Source organism: Dipteris shenzhenensis, chromosome 23 (assembly GCF_047967505.1).
Source record: "Dipteris shenzhenensis isolate YYH24624 ecotype China chromosome 23, Dip_SZ_1.0, whole genome shotgun sequence".
NCBI classification, from domain to species: Eukaryota; Viridiplantae; Streptophyta; class Polypodiopsida; order Gleicheniales; family Dipteridaceae; genus Dipteris; species Dipteris shenzhenensis.
In genome coordinates, this window is record NC_141618.1 from 41,662,974 (window position 1) to 41,685,452 (window position 22,479).

At 41.8% G+C, this 22,479-nt stretch overlaps 1 protein-coding gene across 1 annotated transcript; it reads right to left on the minus strand.

Moving 5' to 3' along the window:
- Positions 1 to 19,714: 19,714 nt before the first annotated feature.
- On the minus strand, positions 19,715 to 22,030 carry LOC147887390 (cytochrome P450 703A2-like). The gene is made up of 2 exons (XM_087394629.1): positions 20,789 to 22,030; positions 19,715 to 20,688 (listed from the first exon to the last, which is right to left on the minus strand). The coding sequence occupies exons 1-2, from the start codon at positions 21,728 to 21,730 to the stop codon at positions 20,056 to 20,058; spliced, it is 1,575 nt and encodes a 524-aa protein (XP_087250755.1). The 5' UTR covers positions 21,731 to 22,030; the 3' UTR covers positions 19,715 to 20,055.
- Between the last annotated feature and the right edge of the window lie 449 nt (positions 22,031 to 22,479).

The following is a 22,479-nucleotide window of genomic DNA, read 5'->3' on the forward strand; positions in this document are numbered from 1 at the left end:
TTGCATTTGAGTCACGTAAATTAAAACCAGCAGAGCTAAACTATTCCATGTATGATAAAGAATTAGCCACTGTGGCGCATGCCCTTAAACTCTGGAAACGCTATCTTATGGGTTCCGAGTTATTCATTAAGATTGATCACCAGAGTCTTAGACATCTCCTTACTCAGCCGGTGATCTTGGATCGGCACATTAAATGTGTTGCCTTTATTGACAGCTTTAAACTGATGATCCAATATCAACCAAGCAAAGACAATGTCGGTGCCAATGCACTGAGCCGTCAACCTAGCATAAATAATATCTTAGCCATCGAGGGAGACCCTTTCGAGCCTATGAAGGTGAACTATCCTACTGATTGAGACTTTTCAAAAATCTGGCATAAGATTAAGCAAGCTAATAGCACCCCTATGGCCTCCTATTCCATTCATAATGACTATCTATTCTACGAAAAGCGCTTGTGTGTCACTGCACCATTTCGACGCTTGGTACTAGAAGAGGTACATCAGCCACCCTACATGGGACATAGAGGCGTTGCTGCTCCATATTGTGAGTGTTTGAGGAGAGAGAGAGCAAGAGAGAGTGAGCTTGAGAGCTGAAAGCTTGAGAGCTTAGTTGCAATCGAAGAGTGTGAGAGTACAACTGAAAGAGGGAGAGATAAGGTTTTGTCCTAGTGGTAAAACCTTAGTAGTCACTAACCATAGTTAGTGAACTAACTGCGGTTAGGGGGAAAAACCTCTTAACGAGTGAAAAGTGCCCCTAACTAGCTTATTAAATTACATTAGTCACTGCTGAATTATATCTATAATTCTAACACCCCCCTGCAGTGCCAATGTCATCATGTACAAGGATGATCAATCACCAAACGGATATAAGTTCAAGGCACTGTGAAATGCCTCAAACTTTTCACGTGGTAGTGCTTTGGTGAAAATATCTGCAACGTTGTCATGTGTGGACACAAAGATCATACTGATCTCTTCTGCATGCAACTTCTCTCTGACGTAGTGATAGTGAACCTCAATGTGCTTCGTGCGAGCATGAAACACTGGATTCTTTGCCACTGCAATGGCACTCTGACTATCAGTGAGAATTGGAGAAGGACCCTCCAATGATAGATGAAGATCAGCAAATAGACATCATAGCCAGACACATTCAACTGTTGCTATGAAGGCTGCCCTGTACTCAGCTTCACATGATGAGGTAGCCACTGTAGATTGTTTCTTGCTCAGCCAGGAAATGCAAGATTTACCCAAAAAGAAACAATTGCCACTAGTGGACTGCCTAGTGTCATAATTACCAGCCCAATCTGAATCACTGTAGGCATGCATCTGCAAGTCACCCCCCCTGGGAAATAACAAGCCAAAAGACTTCGTGCCCTATAAATAACAGAAGATGCGCTTAACCGTCTACCAATGCATAGTTTTTGGGCTATGCATATACCTGCTCACCTGAGATACTGCAAACTGAATATCAGGTCTAGTGTTGCAGAGATATATGAGGCATCCAACAGCCTGACTGTAAGATGTGGCATCAACTGATTCTCCTACATCATGCATTGTGAGTTTCAGCCCCGGCTCCATGGGAGTGGCTATGGGCTTACAATCATGCATGTTAAATCTGTCCAAGAGTTTATGCACATACTTGGACTAAGACATAACAGTGCCACGTCTCTCTTGAGAGAACTGGATTCCCAAATAAAAGTGAAGCAGCCCCAAATCTGACATGTCAAAGGTGGTTTGCAAATCAGCTTTGAAATCTGCAATTTTATCTTCATTGGACCCTGTGAGCAGTAAATCGACATAAAGAAGGATGACTAAAATTTCCCCCCCATCCATCTTGATGTAGAGGGTGCTCTCAGTAGGACTATTGTGCAGCCCCTTGCTAGTCAAAAAGGCATGAATCCAAGGCATATCATGCACGAGGGGCCTGTGTCAGCCCATACAAAGCTTTGTTTAGCTTGTATACCTGAAGTGCATTTGCTGTAATTTCAAAGCCTGGAGGTTGTTTGACATACACCTCTTCCAGCAAGTCTCCATTTAAGAAGGCTGTTTTTATGTCCAAGATGAACATTCCACTCAAAATGTGCAGTCATTGCAATAACAGATCAGATGGTGGTCATCCAGGATGTAGGAGTAAAAGTCTCCTCATAATCCTATTTTTCTTCTCTTTTGCAAGCCTTTTCCTGCATTCTGCAATGTGATGACCTGGCTTTTTGCAGTAATGACAAAAACCCTTCTTCTTGGGCTTACTTGCATCATTTTTAGCCTTTTGTGAAGGCTTTCCTGACCCACTGGAAGGCTGATTTACTGATGTCTTTGCCTGTCCCTTTGTTTTTTACTTGAACTTTGAGAGCATAGCTTGTTCACTTGCACATGAAGCCAAGTTTTTCCTGGTCTGCTCTTCCTGAAGCAGAAGTCCTATCAACTCATGAAAAGTGAGAGGATTTGCACCCCCCCTCAACGATAAGTTCAGCGAGGTATGAAAGCTAAGATAAGACTTAGGAAGAGAATTCAAAGTGGTAGTAATCATCTTTGAATCAGGAATAATCTCATCTATGTTCAATAATTGCTCTCTGAGATCCTGTAGCTTTGTGAGGTGGACTTCACCCTCTTCCATATGTGTATTACTTAACTCTCTTTTCAAGAAAGATACCCTTGCATCATTCCGGGCTACATACATGCTTTCTAAGATATCCCATGCTGCCTTCGAGGTCTTACATGACCGGATATGTGGAATGATAAATCTTTTCACTGAAAGAGAGATGCATGACAAAGCTAAGGCATCCCGTGAATCCCATCTCTTCTGCTCTGGAGTAGTGGCTATAGCTGGACCAATAGCTTGTTTGCAGCTGCACCCTGTGCATGACCTCTTCCACCTCCTTGCTGAGGAGGGGTATTAGGTGCCATACCTGCTGGTCGGATCTCACCCCCATTCACATAATCCCATAAATTGTGAGAAATTAGAATATTGCATACCATAAAACTCCAGAGGGAGTAGTTGGTACCATCCAACTTGTCTTCCTGTGAAAGACCACTGAACTAGAAATCATTCTGATTTTGCTGGGCCATATCTGAGAAAGAGATTTTAGCAGATACAAGACTGAATTCCCTTACTGGGAATGAAATGCACAACTCCCGAAAAAAACACAGCCAAGCACTGGCTATAAATGCAACTCAGATTTCTGCACTTGCACTGTCAGAAATCTATCCAAGCATCAAAAACTCTCCAGAATCTGCAAAAGTGCTGCAAAACACTTCAAGAAAGGCATTATTAACTAAAATCTCCAAAATTGCTCTCCCAACACAAAAGCCCCAAAATAGGCCCAAAATTGCAACCGAAAAGGGGCAAATTGATCAAAAGCCCCAAATGTTGCAAGAATTGCACTCTGTCTGCAAAAGGCCCAAATTTCACTGTGAAATTGCAATGTAATTACAAAATCCCCAAATTTCTTCAAGAAATTGGACTACAGAATTAAAAACCCCAAAGCTTGAAATTGCAACCAGAAAGGGGCAAAAACATAGAAAGCCCCAAATTTTGCAATTTCAGCAGAAAACCCCAAATTTTAGACCAAATCTGTAGATCTGTCTGCAATGTTTTCTTCACAAGCAACTGTGAACCTGAAAATACCCCAATAACTACAAAGGACTGCAAATGTCTACTGGTACACAATGAATACACACGACCAAGTACAGATTGTACAGATAAGCAGGTTGTATGGTATCAGGACCTATACGATAACAGGTACGGACAATGTACAGAAGCAGGTACGACGTTGAATGAAAGCAGGTCTACGAAGTAGGTGTGTACGATGATGGCACAGCAGGTACAACAGGGAAATCATACGGTCGTTAGTGCAAGTACGTGCGTGCTGGACTTGCTATACGGTCAGATGCGAGCAGTACGAAAGCAACAGGTACAGACGAGTACGTGCAGGTACGACGGAGTACGGCATGTACGGACGCACTGTCAACTGAAGATACGTGTAGGTACAAATTCCGTACAGTCGTACAGACTGTACGAAAAGTCTTTGGATTGCTTCGAGCTATACGGACGGGATGTAGCAGTAGGAGCATGGGCTGAAGGCAGGAGCTCAACGAGGCTCTAATACCAAATGTGAGTGTTTGAGGATGATACCAAATGTGAGTGTTTGAGGAGAGAGAGAGCAAGAGAGAGTGAGCTTATGAGCTGAAAGCTTGAGAGCTTAGTTGCAATAGAAGAGTGTGAGAGTACAACTGAAAGAGTGAGAGATAAGGTTTTGTCCTAGTGACAAAACCTTAGTAGTCACTAACCATAGTTAGTGAACTAACTGTGGTTGGGGGGAAAAACCTCTTAAAGAGGGAAAAGTGCCCCTAACTACCTTATTGAATTACATTGGTCACTGCTGAATTATATCTATAATTCTAACACATATCAGACTGTAATTCAAGATTTTTTCTAGCCTAAGCTTAAAGTTGATGTTGCAACTTTTGTTGCACAATGTCTTATTTGTCAAAAAGTGAAGAGCTACAAGGGCAAATATCAAGGTTTACTTATGCCTTTACCAATTCTTGATGGTCCATGGGAGTAGATTTCTATGGACTTTATTACTGGATTTCCTACAACTAGCTTAGGTTTTGATATGATTTGGACTATCATTGATAGATTTAGCAAGCAGACTTACTTTATTCCTTGTAAGAAGACCTTGACCACAGTTCAGGCTACTCATTTGTTCATTAAGCACATATTTATACACCATGGCCTTCCAAAAGTAATCATGTCAGACCGGGATAGTAAATTTTGTAGTAACTTCTGGATCGCACTCTTTGACAATCTTGGTACGAAGTTAGACTTTTCCACTACTTTTCATCCCGAGTCTAATGGCGAAACCGAGGTCACACAAAATAATCTTTGTGACATGTTATGTGCTTATGTGTCTGGTCAGCTAGGCAAATGGGACAAATTTATACACATATTACAATTTGCCTATAACAACACTAAGCACTTTGCTATAGGCAAATCTCCATTCCAAATTGTCTATGGAAAGACCATTCCTACTCCATTGACCCACCTTACACACCAAGTAGAGGCTGCTGATCAATTTACTGAAGATTTCTCTAGCATTTTGACTACTGTCAAAAAGAATATCGAGCATGCTCAAGCTATCTATACTGCACGTGCAAACTGCACGTGCAAACAAGGGTAGAAAGAAAGTTGTATTTGGTCAAGGTGACCTAGTCATGTTACGTATTGAGAAGCACAGACTTAAGAGTATTGAGACACACCCTGTAGTTAAGTTTGCCCCTAAATCCTATGGTCCCTTTAAAGTTTTAGAGCGCATTAATGACAATGCCTATTGGCTCGAATTACCATCCGATTGGAAAATTCATAATTCTTTTCATGTGCACCTCCTAAAACCTTTCCATGGAGACCCACTAGTTCGACCTATTTTAAACGATGCACCATTGCTTCAAGGAGAGACCCAGCTCTTAGAGCCAGACTAGGATCATTGATCAACAAATCACTCAAACGAGACGTGGAAACTCGTATCCAATTTATCTTCTTACATTTAAGAACCACCCCGTTGAGGATGCTAAGTGGATGCCCGAGCGAAATTTTCGCCACTACCCTGATTTATTGAGAACTTTTATTTTTAGAAGGTGGATGGGCTTTTTGTAAAAGGGTGTATGGAGGAAAGCACAGGGGCTTTTTTATGATTCTTGCTTGGAAGCTTTTTGGGGAATATACATAAATACATAGGAGGTGGAAGGAGAGCACCACACCTATGGGGGGAGATTGTACCCAGCACACTTGTTCTATCTCTTCCGTTTGTGAGTTTTGAGAGTCTGTGCATATTTTCGAAGAGTGTTGCTGTGTTTTTCAAGGATTTGTAGGTTCCGTGAGCGTGTCCCATTGCAAACACACAACCCTTGTACCCCTTGGTACACCCCATTACGTCAGTTTGTCCTTCATACTCCCCCACAAATTGATGACCTCATCCCTCAACAGTAGTACATGGGATGCTCCATGGCTTGCCCACCATCATGTGGCAACACACATGGCCCCAACCTGTGACTCACTCCTAAGACTCTTGGTTTACAACTAGAGGTTTGGACAATGACTATGTATGGAAATCCCCATGGGTCCAACAAGGTAAAACCTCAAACAAAGGACTAACAATCATTTAAGGATGGACTATTCATGGCAGAGAACCATTATTGACCACACACACAAACAACTTAGAAAGCAAATGGGTCATCACCCTCATCAAGATTGACTTGGGTGGTGAAAGCAGTGAGCTTTAAACTCCTCTGGTTCTTCTTCTTCTTCTTTCTGCTTCTTCCACAAGGTTTGCTGAGCATTTCTTCTTTGTATTGAATTCTTTCTCAAAATGTCCAAGCTTTCCACAAAAGTTGCACTTTATTTTGTTTTTGCCGATGGATCCCTTGAAGTTGCTTTTGACAAAATATGCCCCATGTTCTTTGTAGTCATTCCTCTTCATTTTCCTTTCCTCTTCCAAGAGGGATGCCTCAATTTCCACCAAACTAATCTCTAGTATATTGGTGAGAATAGTGGCAATAGTGCCATATTCCTTAGTTAGGCTTTTGAGTAAGATAGCAATTATAATGTCATCATCAAGATCAAACTTGATGCTAGATAACTGAGTCAGTATGCTCTTCATGGCGTTAAAATGTGAAGAGATGGATTCTCCTCTATCCAATTTCAGATCAAAGAATTTGATGAGCAAGCTAAACTTGGAACACTCCCCTTTGCTCTAAAGACAAGCTCAAGATGATTCCATGCAACATGAGTAGTCTCATAGCCATCAATGTGGTGGATAAAAGAATCACTCAATCCTAGTGCAATTATTGCCAATGCCTTTTCATCCTTGAGTAACCATGATGCCTCTCCTTCCTTGGTATTGGGTTTCTTCTCTTTTCCATTAGCAATATTCCAGATTCCCTTTTTCATGAGAATAAATTTCAGTTTGGTCTGCCAAGTATGAAAACCCTCTCCCTCAAACTTATCTATCTTGGTTTTGGAGGCCATAGGGAAGGTCTTACCACTGATGTGGTAGTGTCTAATCCCTTACAAAGATAGCACTCAATTCAAAATATATCATAAATGCATTATGAGCATTTACCAAAACTGTCAAACCGCAGGATAGTGCTCCAAAGATAAGACTGAAAAATGCCTCGGATCACTTCCAATGGTCAAACATCCAAAATCCCAAAGATAACTGAGATAGTAATGAAACTTTTTGGCACTTAATCATATTCAATGGTTCACATTAGAAGCAAATATCACTGTTACCCCCAAATTGAACAGTCTGAAGTTGGAGGATGCAATTGAAGCTGTAGAGGCAAGCAACGAAGGGGCTTTTGCAATGGAAATATTTTTTACCATAGAGGATCCCTTGGAGAAGAATTGTGCAATCCTACGCCAGAACGTCTGTAAGAGTAGAGACTTTCTCAACTAGTTTTTGGCCCTTTTTGGTCATCTACTAGACCATTGTTGCTTAGGCTTGATCAGCATGCTCCTTGTAGCATCGCCCAATATTAGCTGGGTCCATTTTGTGAATGGTGGATCCTATGTGGAGAATTGCGTGAATCCTCGGTGGTTGCAAAACGTGTCGACACGGGCAAAAGACACGACCAGTGTCTAATTCCTCCTAGCCAAGGATTCACCCAACACAAGGGTGTTTCATCTCAGAGGACAGGGGAAATGGCTTAAAGAATGGAGAGAACAGTCTTTTCTTCCCATAGACTTTTTTAGACTCAGTTGAAGGGAGAGGTGGTTTTGTCATTTTTTTGTCTACATCATGCATAAAATGCATTTTGTATCATGTTGCATGCATGCCTTTTGTATCATATTGCATGCATGCAGTTTGTATCATGTTGACACATGCATGTTGAATGTTGCATGCATGCATTCTATATCATGTTGGATTTATCCATTATGTATCATGTTGCATGCATAAATCTTGTATCATGCATGTTTCATATGCGTATAAGTTTGATTGCACTTCTACAGTAGTCACTTGCACTATTTTCTAGGAATTGATTATACATTTGTCATGTAACATCAGCATGCATCATATTTGTCGCATCATGTGGGATTATGTTGCATCTTATCAATGTAACATCATCATGAATCATATCATATTGCATCATGTGGCAACATGTGGCATCATATGTCATAATGATGCATCATATTATCAACATGTTGTATCCTACACTTGCCAACCTTCACATAACCCATTCAAAATGTAAGAAGGAGACAAACAACATTTGATGATGACAGAGCTAGAAAAGCAAACTACTTACATGAAACTAGGCTCAAGAAGAAGAGAGAGTGCAATCAGGCAATTTGTGCATGCTATGAGAGCTTGCAAAGGATTTCCACTGCACGTCTTCAACACTTGTGAGACACTATCCAACAAACCTCATAGTGGGTAGACCCTGGTACCGCTCATTGGAAGGACATCAAGAACTTGGTGTCCAAGTACAAGGTATTTTGCATCTAGGCACTAGATGCATAGGAGCAATTTGACACTGAGGAAAGCCAAAGAAGGTGAAGGATCTGAGCTTGAGCATGTGACATATACGTTGATGTATATGGCAAAGAGGCCCCCCATGGCATGTGCCTTGCACTTCGCAAAGATGTTATATCCACACTTTGTGAAAGGACTCCTAGTAGACCTCTCTTGGTACAATGACAAACGTACAAAGCCTTGGACGGATATTGCAATAACATAAGGAATGCTCTTAGTTGCATTGTGAGGAGCACGAGAGACAATGGAAAATCAAGAAGAGAAGCTTCATGATGAAAATGAAGCTGGTTTTGAGGAGGTCCAACTCTTGCATAGTGTAATGAGACTCATGAAATTGCACAAAATGCTATCAGAAGTTTACATGTATAATTTAGAAGCTCGCAATTAATGCAAGAGTGCATGGAGCAAAGATCTACGTCACAAGGGCTTAGTTAGAGGACATAGAGATAGTAATATGTCACCTACCTTCAAAACACACTCTTTCTCAATGTGAGAACAAATGAAGATGAAAAATGAAGCAAATGAAGACAAAAGACTAATAAGAACATGATTAACCCTATACTTAAGAACACGAACCACAAGTTCAACTACACAACTAGCATGGACATATATTCACAACATTTGCCCTCATTAGCAAAAAGCCATCGTGACTCTCCATAGACCCTTAGCAGGGCCAAAAAAAAAAGAGAATTAAACATTTATGTAGAAAGAAAATCTATTATAAAGGAACAAATGGAGGGGTTACTTTCATTATCAAAGGCTCATCCATATCATGTTTATTGCCTTTTACAGAAGTACTTCTCAAAATAGAGTACAATTCAAAACAGAGATAGCTACTCTTGTTTGGGGTTGGACATGGATCTTGGGGTCTTCGAGGTGTTTTTCTTGTCCTTTAGGGTCTTTGAGGAGGGTTTGGCAATGGGCATGTGTCCCTCCTTTTTAATCATATCCTATAAATCTTCCAACTCCATCTCTAGCATCTCTTCCTTAGGCATCCCCATGTATTCAGCATCAATGTAATGAGGTGTGCTCCTAGCAAAAAGCATGATAATGACTTCATGCTTCATTTTTCGCTTGCCATGCATTGATATGAGTTTTTGGTTAGGAGAGTTTTGTAGCAAGTGATGGGGAGGAGGAGATGTTTGTGATGATGAACAGCTTCAATGAGCCACTATTTAATAACAAGCGCCTAGTAATTAACTACACTAAAAATAATTAAAAAATACCTCGGGGGATATAAAGTCGCATGCAAGCCCAAGAAGCTTCCATGTTGGTGATTGGTCATTAACTGCTGGTAGTACTACCTAGATTACATCAAGGATCTCAAGACCATCGACCACTCCTCATCATCATTCAGCTCTATGAACATACTGAGTTTGGTTGTCTGGACTTCCAACATTCCTCGATTTGCATACCTCCCTATGCTCGGGGGTCCATGAGTAGCCAGGGACAATACAAGCATCTCATAATTGAGCATAACTTTCTTCATTGCAGCTTCCTTCAAGGCACTGGAAGAACATAACCTAGGTAAAGAAACTACACATTATAGCTTCAAAGATGCTTTCAGTCTTTTGGAGCTGAGAGTAGTAGCTACTCTCAACTCCAAGACACACATCAGCTTGAAAGCCACTATAAAATGTGCTTCTCTTACCAAGGCTAGAATGGTTTGCCATCGAGCATACTAACCTTTTTCAAAACTAGAAGAAGGGCTACTAGTGCCTTGGCTGAATACTTGGAATGGTATGAGCCATGATGGTGGAAAATGCTTGGCTACCCATGGATGGGCTTGGAACCACACTTGTATGAGAGATGCCCAACATCTTTTGACCTTCCATTGCCCTTACCTTCAAGAAAATGGAAATGGATAGGCATGGAAAGTCTTGGTGACATTCCAAATAGGTTGGATCTTTGTTGTTCAATTGTAGTTGCCGATTGCTTGGCTCGACCATTCCAAGCAATTGATAATTACGATTCAACAACAAAGACCCAACCTAATTGGAAGGTCACCAGGCCATTCCCTTTTGGAATGGTCGAGGTCTATGATGGGTCCAAAGGAGAACTAGAAGAAGGGTGTGCCTTGTGTGCTCTGCTAGGAGCTAGAGGATGGATAGCAAGGGCAAACAATAAATCCCATGACTTGGGCATCATTAAGCAGAAGGGGCATTAGGGTTGCAGCAGAAGATTCATCACAGGGGTGGAAGGGGGCTTTGAGAGCATGGAAGGGGGTAAGGAGAGGGATTTTCCTAGGTGCGAAAAATTGTTTCTCTCCCCTTAAGGCCTTTATATAGCTCGATTGGAGGACTTTCTACCCTCCCACTCTTTTTTCCTTTGTTTCTTACGTCAATTCATGCGACTCTAGGTGCCTATAGCTGCTATGATCACAAAATCCACCATTGGATTTTGCTATTACCAAACAATCGCAATACTGGCACCCCCTTAAATGACACCTTGTCAAGATGAGAGGGAGGAGAAGTGGCACATGCAAAATCCCAATTACATATTCTAGCTAGCACCCACCTTGTTGGTAGCCTAGCATAGCACATGACGTGTGATTAGATGGTTGCCATGAGAGAATTTCTCACTCATCAAAGTCAAGATCATAATGATTCAATGCAAGAAAACTATCATTTTGAATGGCATTTAACTAGAAATTCTAAAATTCTGACAGTCTAATTTACTATTGTTCTTATAGTCTGATTCTAGCTCAATGCTAATCTGAGCCTCGGTCTTGACATTGTTGTAACAATATGATGCAAGCTCATGTGAGGCAGAGAAATTAGATGGTCATAACCACTCTCATTAGGGAAAAACAAAGCTCATTTTGGGGCCTTTTACTTTAGACAAAAATAGAGATCGTCTAATGAAAGAGAGGCCAATGTTAAGTTGGAAATGCTTTTCTTTCTTCAAAAAAATAGACTTTATCTCTTTAGAGATGCTCGACACACTGACTGACATTTTGAAGTTCCCACTCTTGTTTCCTAGTGTGTCATAAATGCTATACCAAATCCCGAAAGAGATAAACTGGCATTTTGAAGTTCCTGCTCGAGCATTTTTTAGTGTCATAAATGTCTCTCCAAAGAGGTCAAAATAACCAAAATAGGCACCTGACGGAAATGTGCTTAAGAAAGCTATTTGGGCCTAGGCCAAGTGCCCAAATCGCTTTCTTAAGAACACTCCTATCATGCATCTATTCTGGTCATTCTAACCCCTTCAGAGGCCAAATTTAGTGATTCAAAAGTCATTTTGATCATTCTAACCCCTTCAGAGGCCAAATTTAGTGATTCAAAAGTCATTTTGAGGGTTTTCGCCTACTACGGACACAATGGTGACACCAAAATCACCAAATTCCACACCACAATAGTAGAAATCCATTTGGGTCCTTGGACATAGCATTTATGACACACTAAAAAATGCTCGAGTGGGAATTTAAAAATATCACTTTATCTGTTTCGCGATTTATATCTCCAATTAAATGCTCGCTCGTATAAATTTGTGCTTCTCACTCTATAAATTATTTATTTTGAGCCAAGAAAATTAGAAATTCATGAATTTCTTACAGGGCCATAAAATGAGCTCCTCTTTTTTTAAATGCATGCAAGGCTAGTATTTACCGGGTGGCTTTAATTGTCCAAATGAACTTCGATTGTCCCCATAATCTTAGAGCTCTCCAAAAATAGACATCAGTCCATTTCAAGGATATTTCAAGCTGCAATGTGGATCTTGAAAATATGAGCCTACAAGTTAGATGGTGTCGAGTCTGCAATGTCGATCTTCAAAATTAGAGCTTGTGAATTAGATGGTCTCTTAGAGCTACCAACTCGGAATAGACATATGTCCATTTGAAGGATAGTACTGCAATGTTTTGAATGAGATTGGTGGTCTTGAGTCTACTCACCCAACATGCGCGAACAACCACATACCCCTATTTGCACTACTATGAGGAAAACAAAACAAAACACAATACGTGCAAAAATGGCATCTACACAAAACAATTTCAACAACTAGGCTCATTTAGGATAGTCACATATAATCAAGCTAATAATTAAACTAAAAATCAACCTACTAGTAAAACAAAACAATTCAGTTTAGGACAGTCACATATAATCAAGATAATAATTAAACTCATGAGTCATTAATTAAACTGATCAAGGTAACAATTAAACTAATCAAGCTACTAGTAAAGAAAAAAAACTATGCTAGTTTAGGACAATCGCAATTTCAACCACCGGGCTGGTGTTTGAACTAAATTAGCTCGATAATATATTGTTGCACGTGCAAAAAATACTGTTTAATTAAACGAATCAAGCTAATAATAAAACTAATCAAATCTACTAGAAAACAAAGCAATTTGTACCACTGGGTTAGTTTAGGACAGTCACATAACTTGTGTCTGACCTAAACAGGTCTCGGTGATATATAACAATTAGACAATAACAATATGTTGTTGTTCACTTTTGTATTTCTATCCAACCACAATTTCAATCATGTAATTGTTGTTTGACTTGAACCAGCTCAGTGATGTTTCAACTACAGGGTTGGTTTAGGACAATCAGGTTCAGAAATTAACTCGTATATGACGAACAACCAAAAAATTAAATTTGAATAATTTAAGTACTAGGAAATACATCAATTTCAACCATGAGGCTGGTCATCAATTATACAATAACAATATATTGATGTTCTGTTATACGAAATATATTGCTATTAATTTCTATTCAACCACACTAGATTAGGACAATCACATAAGTGATGTTTGACTTGAACCAGCCACGGTTGCTTAATCTTCCAACCAACTGGGCTAGTTTCGGTCAATTACATTATGTTCAAGCCAATCTGATGTACAAAACTCAATTAGAGACGACCACCGAGCTAGTTTAGGACGATCACATGATGTTCCAACCATCGGGTTGGTTTAGGATAATCATATTAAGTCCAAGCCATCCCGATTTCAAAATTAAACAGTTAAACTATTCTAAAACTCAATCACAGACAACCACTGGGCTGGTTTAGGCAATCATTGACCTGTGTTGTATCTAGCATGTGTATGATGTGCTCGTCCAACTTCTTGCATCCGGTCCACTTTCTACAAATGTCCTTCTTATTTTAGATCATGCATTACTTCCGCTTTGTGTCCAACAATTGGAGCCATGTTTGTCCTTTTTCTTGATAACATCTTCGACATTGTGTGCCCAATCCAGTTCTCCTTTGTTTCAGGAGACACCAACATAGGAGCAACATAGCTAATGTCGCCCTCTTTGCAGCTAGTGGATCTAATCTCATGTTCTTTGCTCCGTTGGCATGCAACTACAACCTATTCCTGCTGTTGCTCTGGAAGAAGTCCTATTTCTTCTCATTGTTTCTCCCATCGCAAACATTGCAAAAGTGTCTTTCGTTGTCATTTTGATACCGTGCCATTGCTTTCCTCAACCCATAATCTGTAAGACATATCATTCTAATCTTGTCTTTATGATGGGAGCTAGGTATTATATTCAAAATCTTACATACCTCAAACCATGACTTAAATAATTCTTCAATTGCTCTGAAAGGATTAGGCGGGAGTGGAGGGATATGATTCAAACCTTTAGACAGAAACGCTTTAATCTTTGGATGATGACATATAGGTATGTTCGTAGTGAGCACGTGACTCATCTACGAATCCATCATTTAAAAAGGATGCAAAGTGTTTGCTTTGTCGACATATGCATGAAGTTTTTTGAGAAGTGGTAAATGTGACCACAGGACGATAAAACCAATTTGAGATATTTGGAGTATAATACAATGCAAATCCAATATTTTTAAACATGTATACCTTAGAGGGATCAAAACTTTTAATAACTTCCAAAAAGACCCATCTGGGTGTAATAAACACAAATTTAAACCTTTTGAGGAAAAACAAACATGGATAAACATTTTGGAGATCTTCCTCTCCATAAAAAGGGTCTCCATACCATTGATCTAGGCCACTAATGATTGTTGGGGGCCATTACTCGAATGTGATTTGTTTGGCGATGTCCGAAGCATCGTTGTATCTCTTGGCTCCACACATAGGACACTTGGAGGAGTAGGAAGATGAGGATCCATGTGGATTAGAAAACCTTGATGTTTTGAAAGATCCCTTGGATGACTCAATGGCAAGGCTCGGTTTTAGGATTTGTTCAATAATGAGAGAAAGAGGAGTATGGTTGATTTTTGGCAGGAGAGGGGAGCTGGGAGCAGCACGGGTCAAGTTACAAGCACCTTCAAGTAGTTGTTCTTACAAAAGGTAATATGCAATCAGACGTGTTCTAGCTTGAAGGGGGAGAGAAGCAATCTAAGAAATAAAAGCATAAAACCGACCTTTAGGGGACCCAAGTTTAAAGAGGTTTTGAAGGTTGTGGATCATGTCCCAGAGGACTTGGTCAAACCACATGATAGAGAAAGTACACCCAGATCCATCGCGAGTGGAACACCAACACTTGATGTATGGCCTATGAATGTTCCAAAAGGCCTTGAGCTATTTTTTGCCTAACTTCTCTATATAGATAGCTTTGGTACGGAAGTAGACACCATGGCTTGAACATTTGGACTGGTTGAAGGTTTGGAGGGAAAACTAAGGGAGGGTAAAATTGAGGTCAGCTGAGAGAAAATGCTTGCCTTTCCATATAGATACTTTGCATTGGTCAACTGCATCAGATGATAGACTACATAAAGTAATGAGTGAATCAAGAGTGAAGGGAGCACAGTGGTTAATAGACTCAAAAGCCCAGAGTTTGTGAAAAAGACCACTGGAATCTAACTCAAGTTGTCTAGGGGGAAGACGAGAAATGAAGGAGGCAAACTTACAAGAGGATTGTCAAAAGAATTTTCAGAAGAGGCAAAGTCTTGTGTTAGGCTTGCCAGGGCCTCTTTCTCAATGGGATCAAGTCCATCAACATCCACCAAGGGGTTCAGCAGAATACAAGCAACTTGGGCAGGCAACAAAATCAAGGGTAAGTTATTTACTGGTAGGAGTTTGTTCACAATGGCTGGGAGAGCCTTGTTGTAAAACTCTAAATCTTGCTCATCAGAAGAATTGATATCAATGAGACACCGGAGAAAGGAATCAAAGGCCGCATTAGTAGTGTGGGGATCCTTTCAAAATATTGTGAGTAACTGCAGCCAGTCATTAATGGAAGCAATGATGATAGTTGAAGGTGTGTCCTTTCCTTTTGCTTCTTCCTCAAACCTGATCAATTTCTAATGAAATCCATTCTTTGGAAAGGATGCTAGTACCATTTAGATGCCTTGGGCCAGAGGGGGGCAAATGTCATCCTTGAATCCAATCTTTAATAGAAAATCATTCTAGCATTCCTGAACATGTTTGAGCAAAGTGAGAGAATATTCCTCCCATTTGGAAAAGTTAAATAGTTTTGAGTTATGCAAAAAGGAGTGCTCTTGCCTAACCCGATAAGTGTTTTATCAAGCAGCGTGGCATGTGGCATGAAACATGTGGTAGCCCAACCAAGGATTACCAACATGATCTATGGTTAACCCAGCCAAGGGTTAACAAGGTTTGAGTGTGTGTGTATTTTAAAAAAGAAACCTATAAACAACATGGCACACGATGCTCAGATAAAGGTGGAAAAAACTTTTTTCATGTTGTAATATGGATATATGAGTACAACTAGTAACAAAATGTCAAATCCATCCAGTAGTCCAGGTTCTGAGGTCGGGGTCCACTTACATGCCACCATCCAAGAGAAACTAAGTGTGAGAACAATATAGCTTCTAATGAGTAGACAGGTAATGCCTGTGAATCCCGGCTTGTTATCGCTTTTACCAAAGAACAACACTCATATTAAAGCGTTGAAAACAACCAATGAATATAAAAATAGAAAACTTAGTACTTACAAGATTTTATGAACTATCTCAGTACAATGCTTTTAAAAAAATTACCCTTGGCTTCTTTATTGAAAAATATTACACAAGAGTACCATATATACATTTATTTATAAGAGTTTTCAAAGGAAATTAAAAGGAGTCCATGAAAAAACGTCTCTAAAAATTCCAAGCATATGAGTAATTCTAGTATACCTTATTTACCTTAACCACGATTGACGCTTTTTAAGAAGGACCATACAATCAAGATGAGCCTTGACTAAGCTTTTTAGCTTTCCTATCTCCTAGCCTCTGATTTGCTTCTCTTGCAAGCCATGATGAGCTCCATCTTGCCATTGACGCCATTGCAACGATCAGTGAACCACCAAAATAAAACCTCCAGAATAGTTAGACCAGCTAGCTCTTAAGGCAAGCAAGGAATAAAAGACAACTTACCCCAGTCGTCCAACCTCAATGTTTTTATGCACCATCCATTGCTACACGTCCTCTGGGTACTAAGGGCCATCTCAGCATTCAGCATCTCAATGCCGATGCTACTTAGGGGGAGGGAGGTTTTGGGTGCATGTTCAAGGGCAGGATTCATTAGGGGAATTTTGGTCTCAAAAAGGGCCTCATAAGGGTGTAATTAGGAAAATGGCCAATTTCCTAATCCTAAAGCAAAAAGGTCACGGTAAGAGCCAAATAAGAGAATGATTTTACAATTCATAAAGAGAGGTCTAATGTCCGAGACACAAGTGGATGGTTTGGATGTATTTGTGTTCAATCTAATGGTGCAGAAATAATAGCGCTTATGGTCCATTGGGATCATGTTAGTCCATCCTAGGACACACATGAGGTGCCTCTTCTCCACCTTTAGATCAAATCCCCATTCAAGGGCACACGTGAGGCACCTAATATCCACCCTTGGATCAAATCCACTATCTAAGGGCTCTTATAGTCCCATTCAATGCACTGCCAGTTGCCATGCCAAGTGGCGACTCAGATCTTGATCTCACGACTCCAAGCCTCTACCTTTGAATCTATAGCCCTCCAAGGGTGTGCCTGACATGCCTTTTTACCACCCTTGGATCGCAGCCCTCTATTAAGGCCTCACAGTGCAAGGCCATTTCCAGCCATTGGATGTAATCACATCTAAGGGCCACGGTGGGCGGCCACCATGTTCATTGAATTCTAACTTGTTGGTCGGCACTTGTTGGTCGGCACTAGGGTTCTAGCCATGCATCTAGGCCGTTCAATCACCATAGAGATCCTACGTATGGGATAGCATTACTCAAAGATGGAAGAGGAGAGTGTCACATATCATTGTTTTAAGGGTTGAGATTAACTTGCATTCTTGTGAAGCTTCCACCCTTGATGTCCTTGGATGATCCAATGGCCATGGCTCCTTTTCAAAACCTTTACCAAAGTGAACATAGGTATTGTCAGTCGTGACAAAGGTTATGTCAGTCATCCCATGAATCAAGGGAGTTTTGAAATCCTCCGTTCTTTTAATGCTCAAGCTTTTCTATTGGCCAACCCCTTAATCTCAAAAATTAAGAGCCTAATGCAAAAGGTCCTTTTTTAGTCCGAAATTCTCCTAATGGATGAGTAAGGATTACAGTGCAGGTTGCAAGGCGATGCCGGTTGTGGTATTCAAAGACTTGTAGAGCTGTATGATGAAATGCAATGACCTTTGACATGCTTTATGAGCCATATAGCAAGCAAGTGTATCGAAAAGGACCACTAGGAATGCAATGACCTTTGGCATGCTTTATGAGCCATATAGCAAGCAAGCAAGTGTATGGAAGCACTAGAAAGGGAGGCCAAATTTATAATATTTACGGGAAGAGACCAAAATCTAAATCTTTCTAAAAGTAAACACGTCATGATCTCCAAGATAATCACCAAGTTTCTAGGGGAAGGAGACCCAGTCTCCCATGTTGAGTGTTTGAACAAACCTACGAGACATTTGGTCATATCAAGGATCTAGACAAGGTCAATGCTTTTGGCTTAAGCCTCTTCTCCTAGGAGGAGTCCCATAATCACCGAGAGTCCACCCTCTAGAGGTGTGACGTGATGACATGGCTAATTTGACGGGATTGAACAAACACAAACATAAACAATAAAATAAACACAAACACAAAAATTAAGAGCCTAATGCTCAAGCTTTTCCTATTGGCCAACCCCTTACATTTTACTCTTCTACATTTTGAAGAGAGACCACCATCGTATTTAAGGATGGATAAATGCAAAGACAATTTACTACTTAAAACTCAAGTTCAATTTACTACTCAAAACTCACGTTCTAAGCTACAAAATTTCCTACAACTCTCTCATTATGTATTACAAAATATATTGCCAACAAGTAGACTATGGAGAATTTGGGCGGTCCATTAATCTAGTGGAAAACAACAATCAAGCAGGGGCATCTAAAACGCATTACAAACCAGGAATGGAAAAAATGAATCACTTGGCCTTCTCGAAAAACGAAAGACGTGGCATAAACAAAACTCGACCTGCCCAACGTCGCCAAAATAAACGAATTAACAAATGCCACGTGTCCCCCTCCCCTATTTGTTGACCGACCGACAATAACCAAAGCGAGTGGCGACCTACAGGTTCCGGAGGGGATTCCCTACTCCATCTAGAGATTCTCAGATGCTAGGTATTAAAGAAACACAAAGAAGTGACGTTTCCTTTGGTCCATCGAGGGACGACCATTTCTAACGAAGTTCCCCGGCACGGTAAAGACAGCGTCGGCAGTGGGTGTGCCAGAAGGGATGAATTTATGAATCATAGGCAGCCTGTCCCTCATAGTTCAAGGGCGTACTTTGATCCAGATAAAGCTGTCTGTGTGCGTTACTGTAGGCTTGTAAGTGAAGGTGACATTTTGTCATGGACGTGAAGGTTTGGCAAGGAGTTTTTGGATATCGACGTTGGAACGCGTTCGGCGGTCGCCCGCCGCCCGCCGAGGACTCGGACTCGGACTCTATGAGAGATATGGAGAATCTACCACTCGTTACGGTGGTACTAGAAAGGCCAGCTACCCACCTAGAGCTCACGGAAAGGAAGACATGGAAGTTGAACTTTGAAGCGTGGATATTCATTTTTCTATCCGTGTAGCGCAAGCACATGCTGCGCAGAAAAATAGATTCTAGTAAAAATATTGCCGTGTACACTGTACAGATTAAATCACCTGAGAATTGTCATGCTGTTGTATCACGCACATCGCAACTTCAAAGAAAATACAACACTGTATTCTTGAGGAAGATTTTTGCGGAGAAATAGATTCTGGTAGAAATCACCTAAGAAATATCATGTAGTAACACCCAGATCACAACGTCACGTTCTATGCCAGTAAAGAATATATAACATGTATTCTTAGCAAGAGAGTAAAGTCGCTCCCTTTACGGAGCATCCACCGAAAGTCTCTCTGTTATTCTTGCGGCAAGAAACAAAAGCATTGGCACTTTACTTATGGGCGCAACAACCAGCCTGCAACCGCTCACATGCACGCAACATCTGAGCGGTCGAATCACAAGAGAGGCGACGGCTGCAAAGAATTAACGAGAGAGCGATAGAATTCAAATTCGGTATGAGTGCGACAGCAACAAGCACGAGTGCGTGCTTGCGTCCACGTCGCTACTACAACAGCTTAGAAGTTACAGTTACAATGCGAACGGCGATTTAGATACTCAGAGATTAGAATATAGATGCATCGTCTGCAAGCGAGGAGTTGCAACAGCTTGCAATGGTTCGGCCAACACCATGACTCCAAAAGCTTCGCTCAAATTCAAGTCGTCGACCGTCATCGGAGGTGGGGGCGACCAGTTGAATCCTTGTACCAACCGCGCTAAGCCCAATAATACTACGCTCGATCCTAGCGTCGCCCCCGGACACCCCCTCCTTCCTGCTCCGAATGGCACTATCCTCAGCTCTGCATCGCCCAATTCCACGTTCTCGCCCAGAAAACGCTCCGGCCAAAACTCGTTCGGCCTCTCCCACACCTTCTCGTTCCGCCCCAGCGCGTATGTGTTAATCAGCACTCTCGTGTTCCTCGGAATGTGGTAGCCTGCCACCTCCGTATCTTCCAAGGATACATGCGGTATGAGGAAAGCTCCCACCGGGTGTAGTCGAAAGATCTCCTTCACCACAGCTTTCAGGTGGTTTAGGTTGGCCAAGTCCCTCTCCTCCACCACACGGTCGATCCCGACGACGGCGTCGATCTCGTCCCTCACCTTCTGCATGACATATGGGTGCCTCATCAGCTCCGCCATCGTCCATTCGCTCGTGATTGACGATGTGTCGGTCCCGGCTGCTACCAAATCCTGAAGACAAATCTCCACATTAGTTACGTCTAAAACCAATGCTAAGTACATGGCGCCCACTGCAATAAAATGAATCGTCGTTCTTGAAACGCAAACTTACAATTAGAATGGCTTTGATGGTGCTCTGTCTCAGTTGGGCCTCCCCATTTTCTCCTGGTAACGAGAGCAACTGGTCTACAAAGTTGGTGTGGGATTCATTTTCCTTCCCTTTTGTTCTGTGCATGTGCTCCTCAATGATTGCATCGTAAATTGTGTCCACCTTCTTCATGATCTTTCTCATCCTCCTCTCATGGCCTTGTAAATCAAAAGGCCTCAGGAAGGGTAGATAGTCGGCGACGTTGAAAGCGTTGATTAAGGCGAACGCGTCGTATATCAACGCCTTGTGTTCAGCAGCTTCCTTTGGTCCGGCATTGCCTGCACCGAAATATCTCTTGCCTAGGATCATACGGGTGAGGACGTTGCTGGAAAGACCACCGAAGGTGTCCCGCAAGTTTATAGTTTTCCCTGTCTTCCAACACTCCAGCACCTCGCTGATCATGCACTCGACTTCTTCCATCCTTCCCTGTCGAAAATATTCCAGTCTCTTAGGTGTGAGCAGTTCAAACAAGCACAGCCTTCTCATGTTCCTCCAATGAGAATTGTATGGTGAGAACGCAATGTCCTGTCCTCCAAATGTGAAATGCTCGGAGGCTATGTTCTCCGGGCGGGAAGCGAACACGTGGTCTTGTTTCTTAAGGAACTCACGAACCAGTTTGGGATCGTCCGTTACAACTGCTGGCACGAATCCCAACTGCACATACACCAGAGATCCGTATCGTTTGGTCAAGTCCGCCATGCCATGATGTGGTACAGGTCCTACTTGAAACAGATTGCCCACGATCGGCCATGGAAGTGGACCGGGAGGCAGCGCTGGTTTTCGAGCCCGAATAGTCCTGAAGAAGATGACGATGAGCAGCAAAAGGGCAAGTGGAACAGAGAGGAGCGTGGTGCTAAGGCACCAAGGTGAAGCTAGCTGAACAACCATATCCATGGACGGAACCATCAGCAATGGAGAGCTAAAGGGAGGGGTCAAGGTGTGAGGGAGCTAGTGCAGGAGGATAGAGTCATGCTGAGGGGGAGCTACCGAGCAACTGAGCTACAGAAAAGAGTGATGGAAAGGAAGGAAATGAAGCAGCAGGGAGGAGAGGATGAAAGCTGAGAGGAAGGGAAGGAGAGGGAATGAGGGAGGGAGTAAGGAGAAAGGGAGATGGAGGGAGGGTGATGGAGGGAGGGTGGAAAGCTCAACAAGGCGATGGAGGGGGGTTGGAAGGTGGTGTGGGAGAGGGCAAAGAGGAAGAGGAAGGCAAAACAGGCAATACAGAAAAGAAGGCAAAAGAAGGCAATACAGAAAGAGAGAGAAGACAGACAATTGCTGAGTAGTGAGTAACAGGGAAGTCTTAGAGAGAGAAGTAGACTGAGGACAGTGGAAGGAAGGTGGTGTTGGAGAAGGCAAGGTGAAGGCAAAATGAAGGCAATTGGGAAAGAGAGAGAAGTAGAGTGTGAGAACAAAATGAAGGCAATTGGGAAAGAGAGAGAAATAGAGTGTGAGAACGCTGGAGGGTCGTAGGGTTATAATATATTGCAGACGTGGACGGTGACTGCTGGCCTCTGATTGGCTAGACCCCTCGTTTCTGGCTGCCAATACGGACTCATTTATTAAACAATGCCTATTCACCCCTTTTTGCACCCACCCTCATCGACCTTGCATGTAGTAGTTGCTACTAGCTACATTTAGAGGACCCTCCATATGTG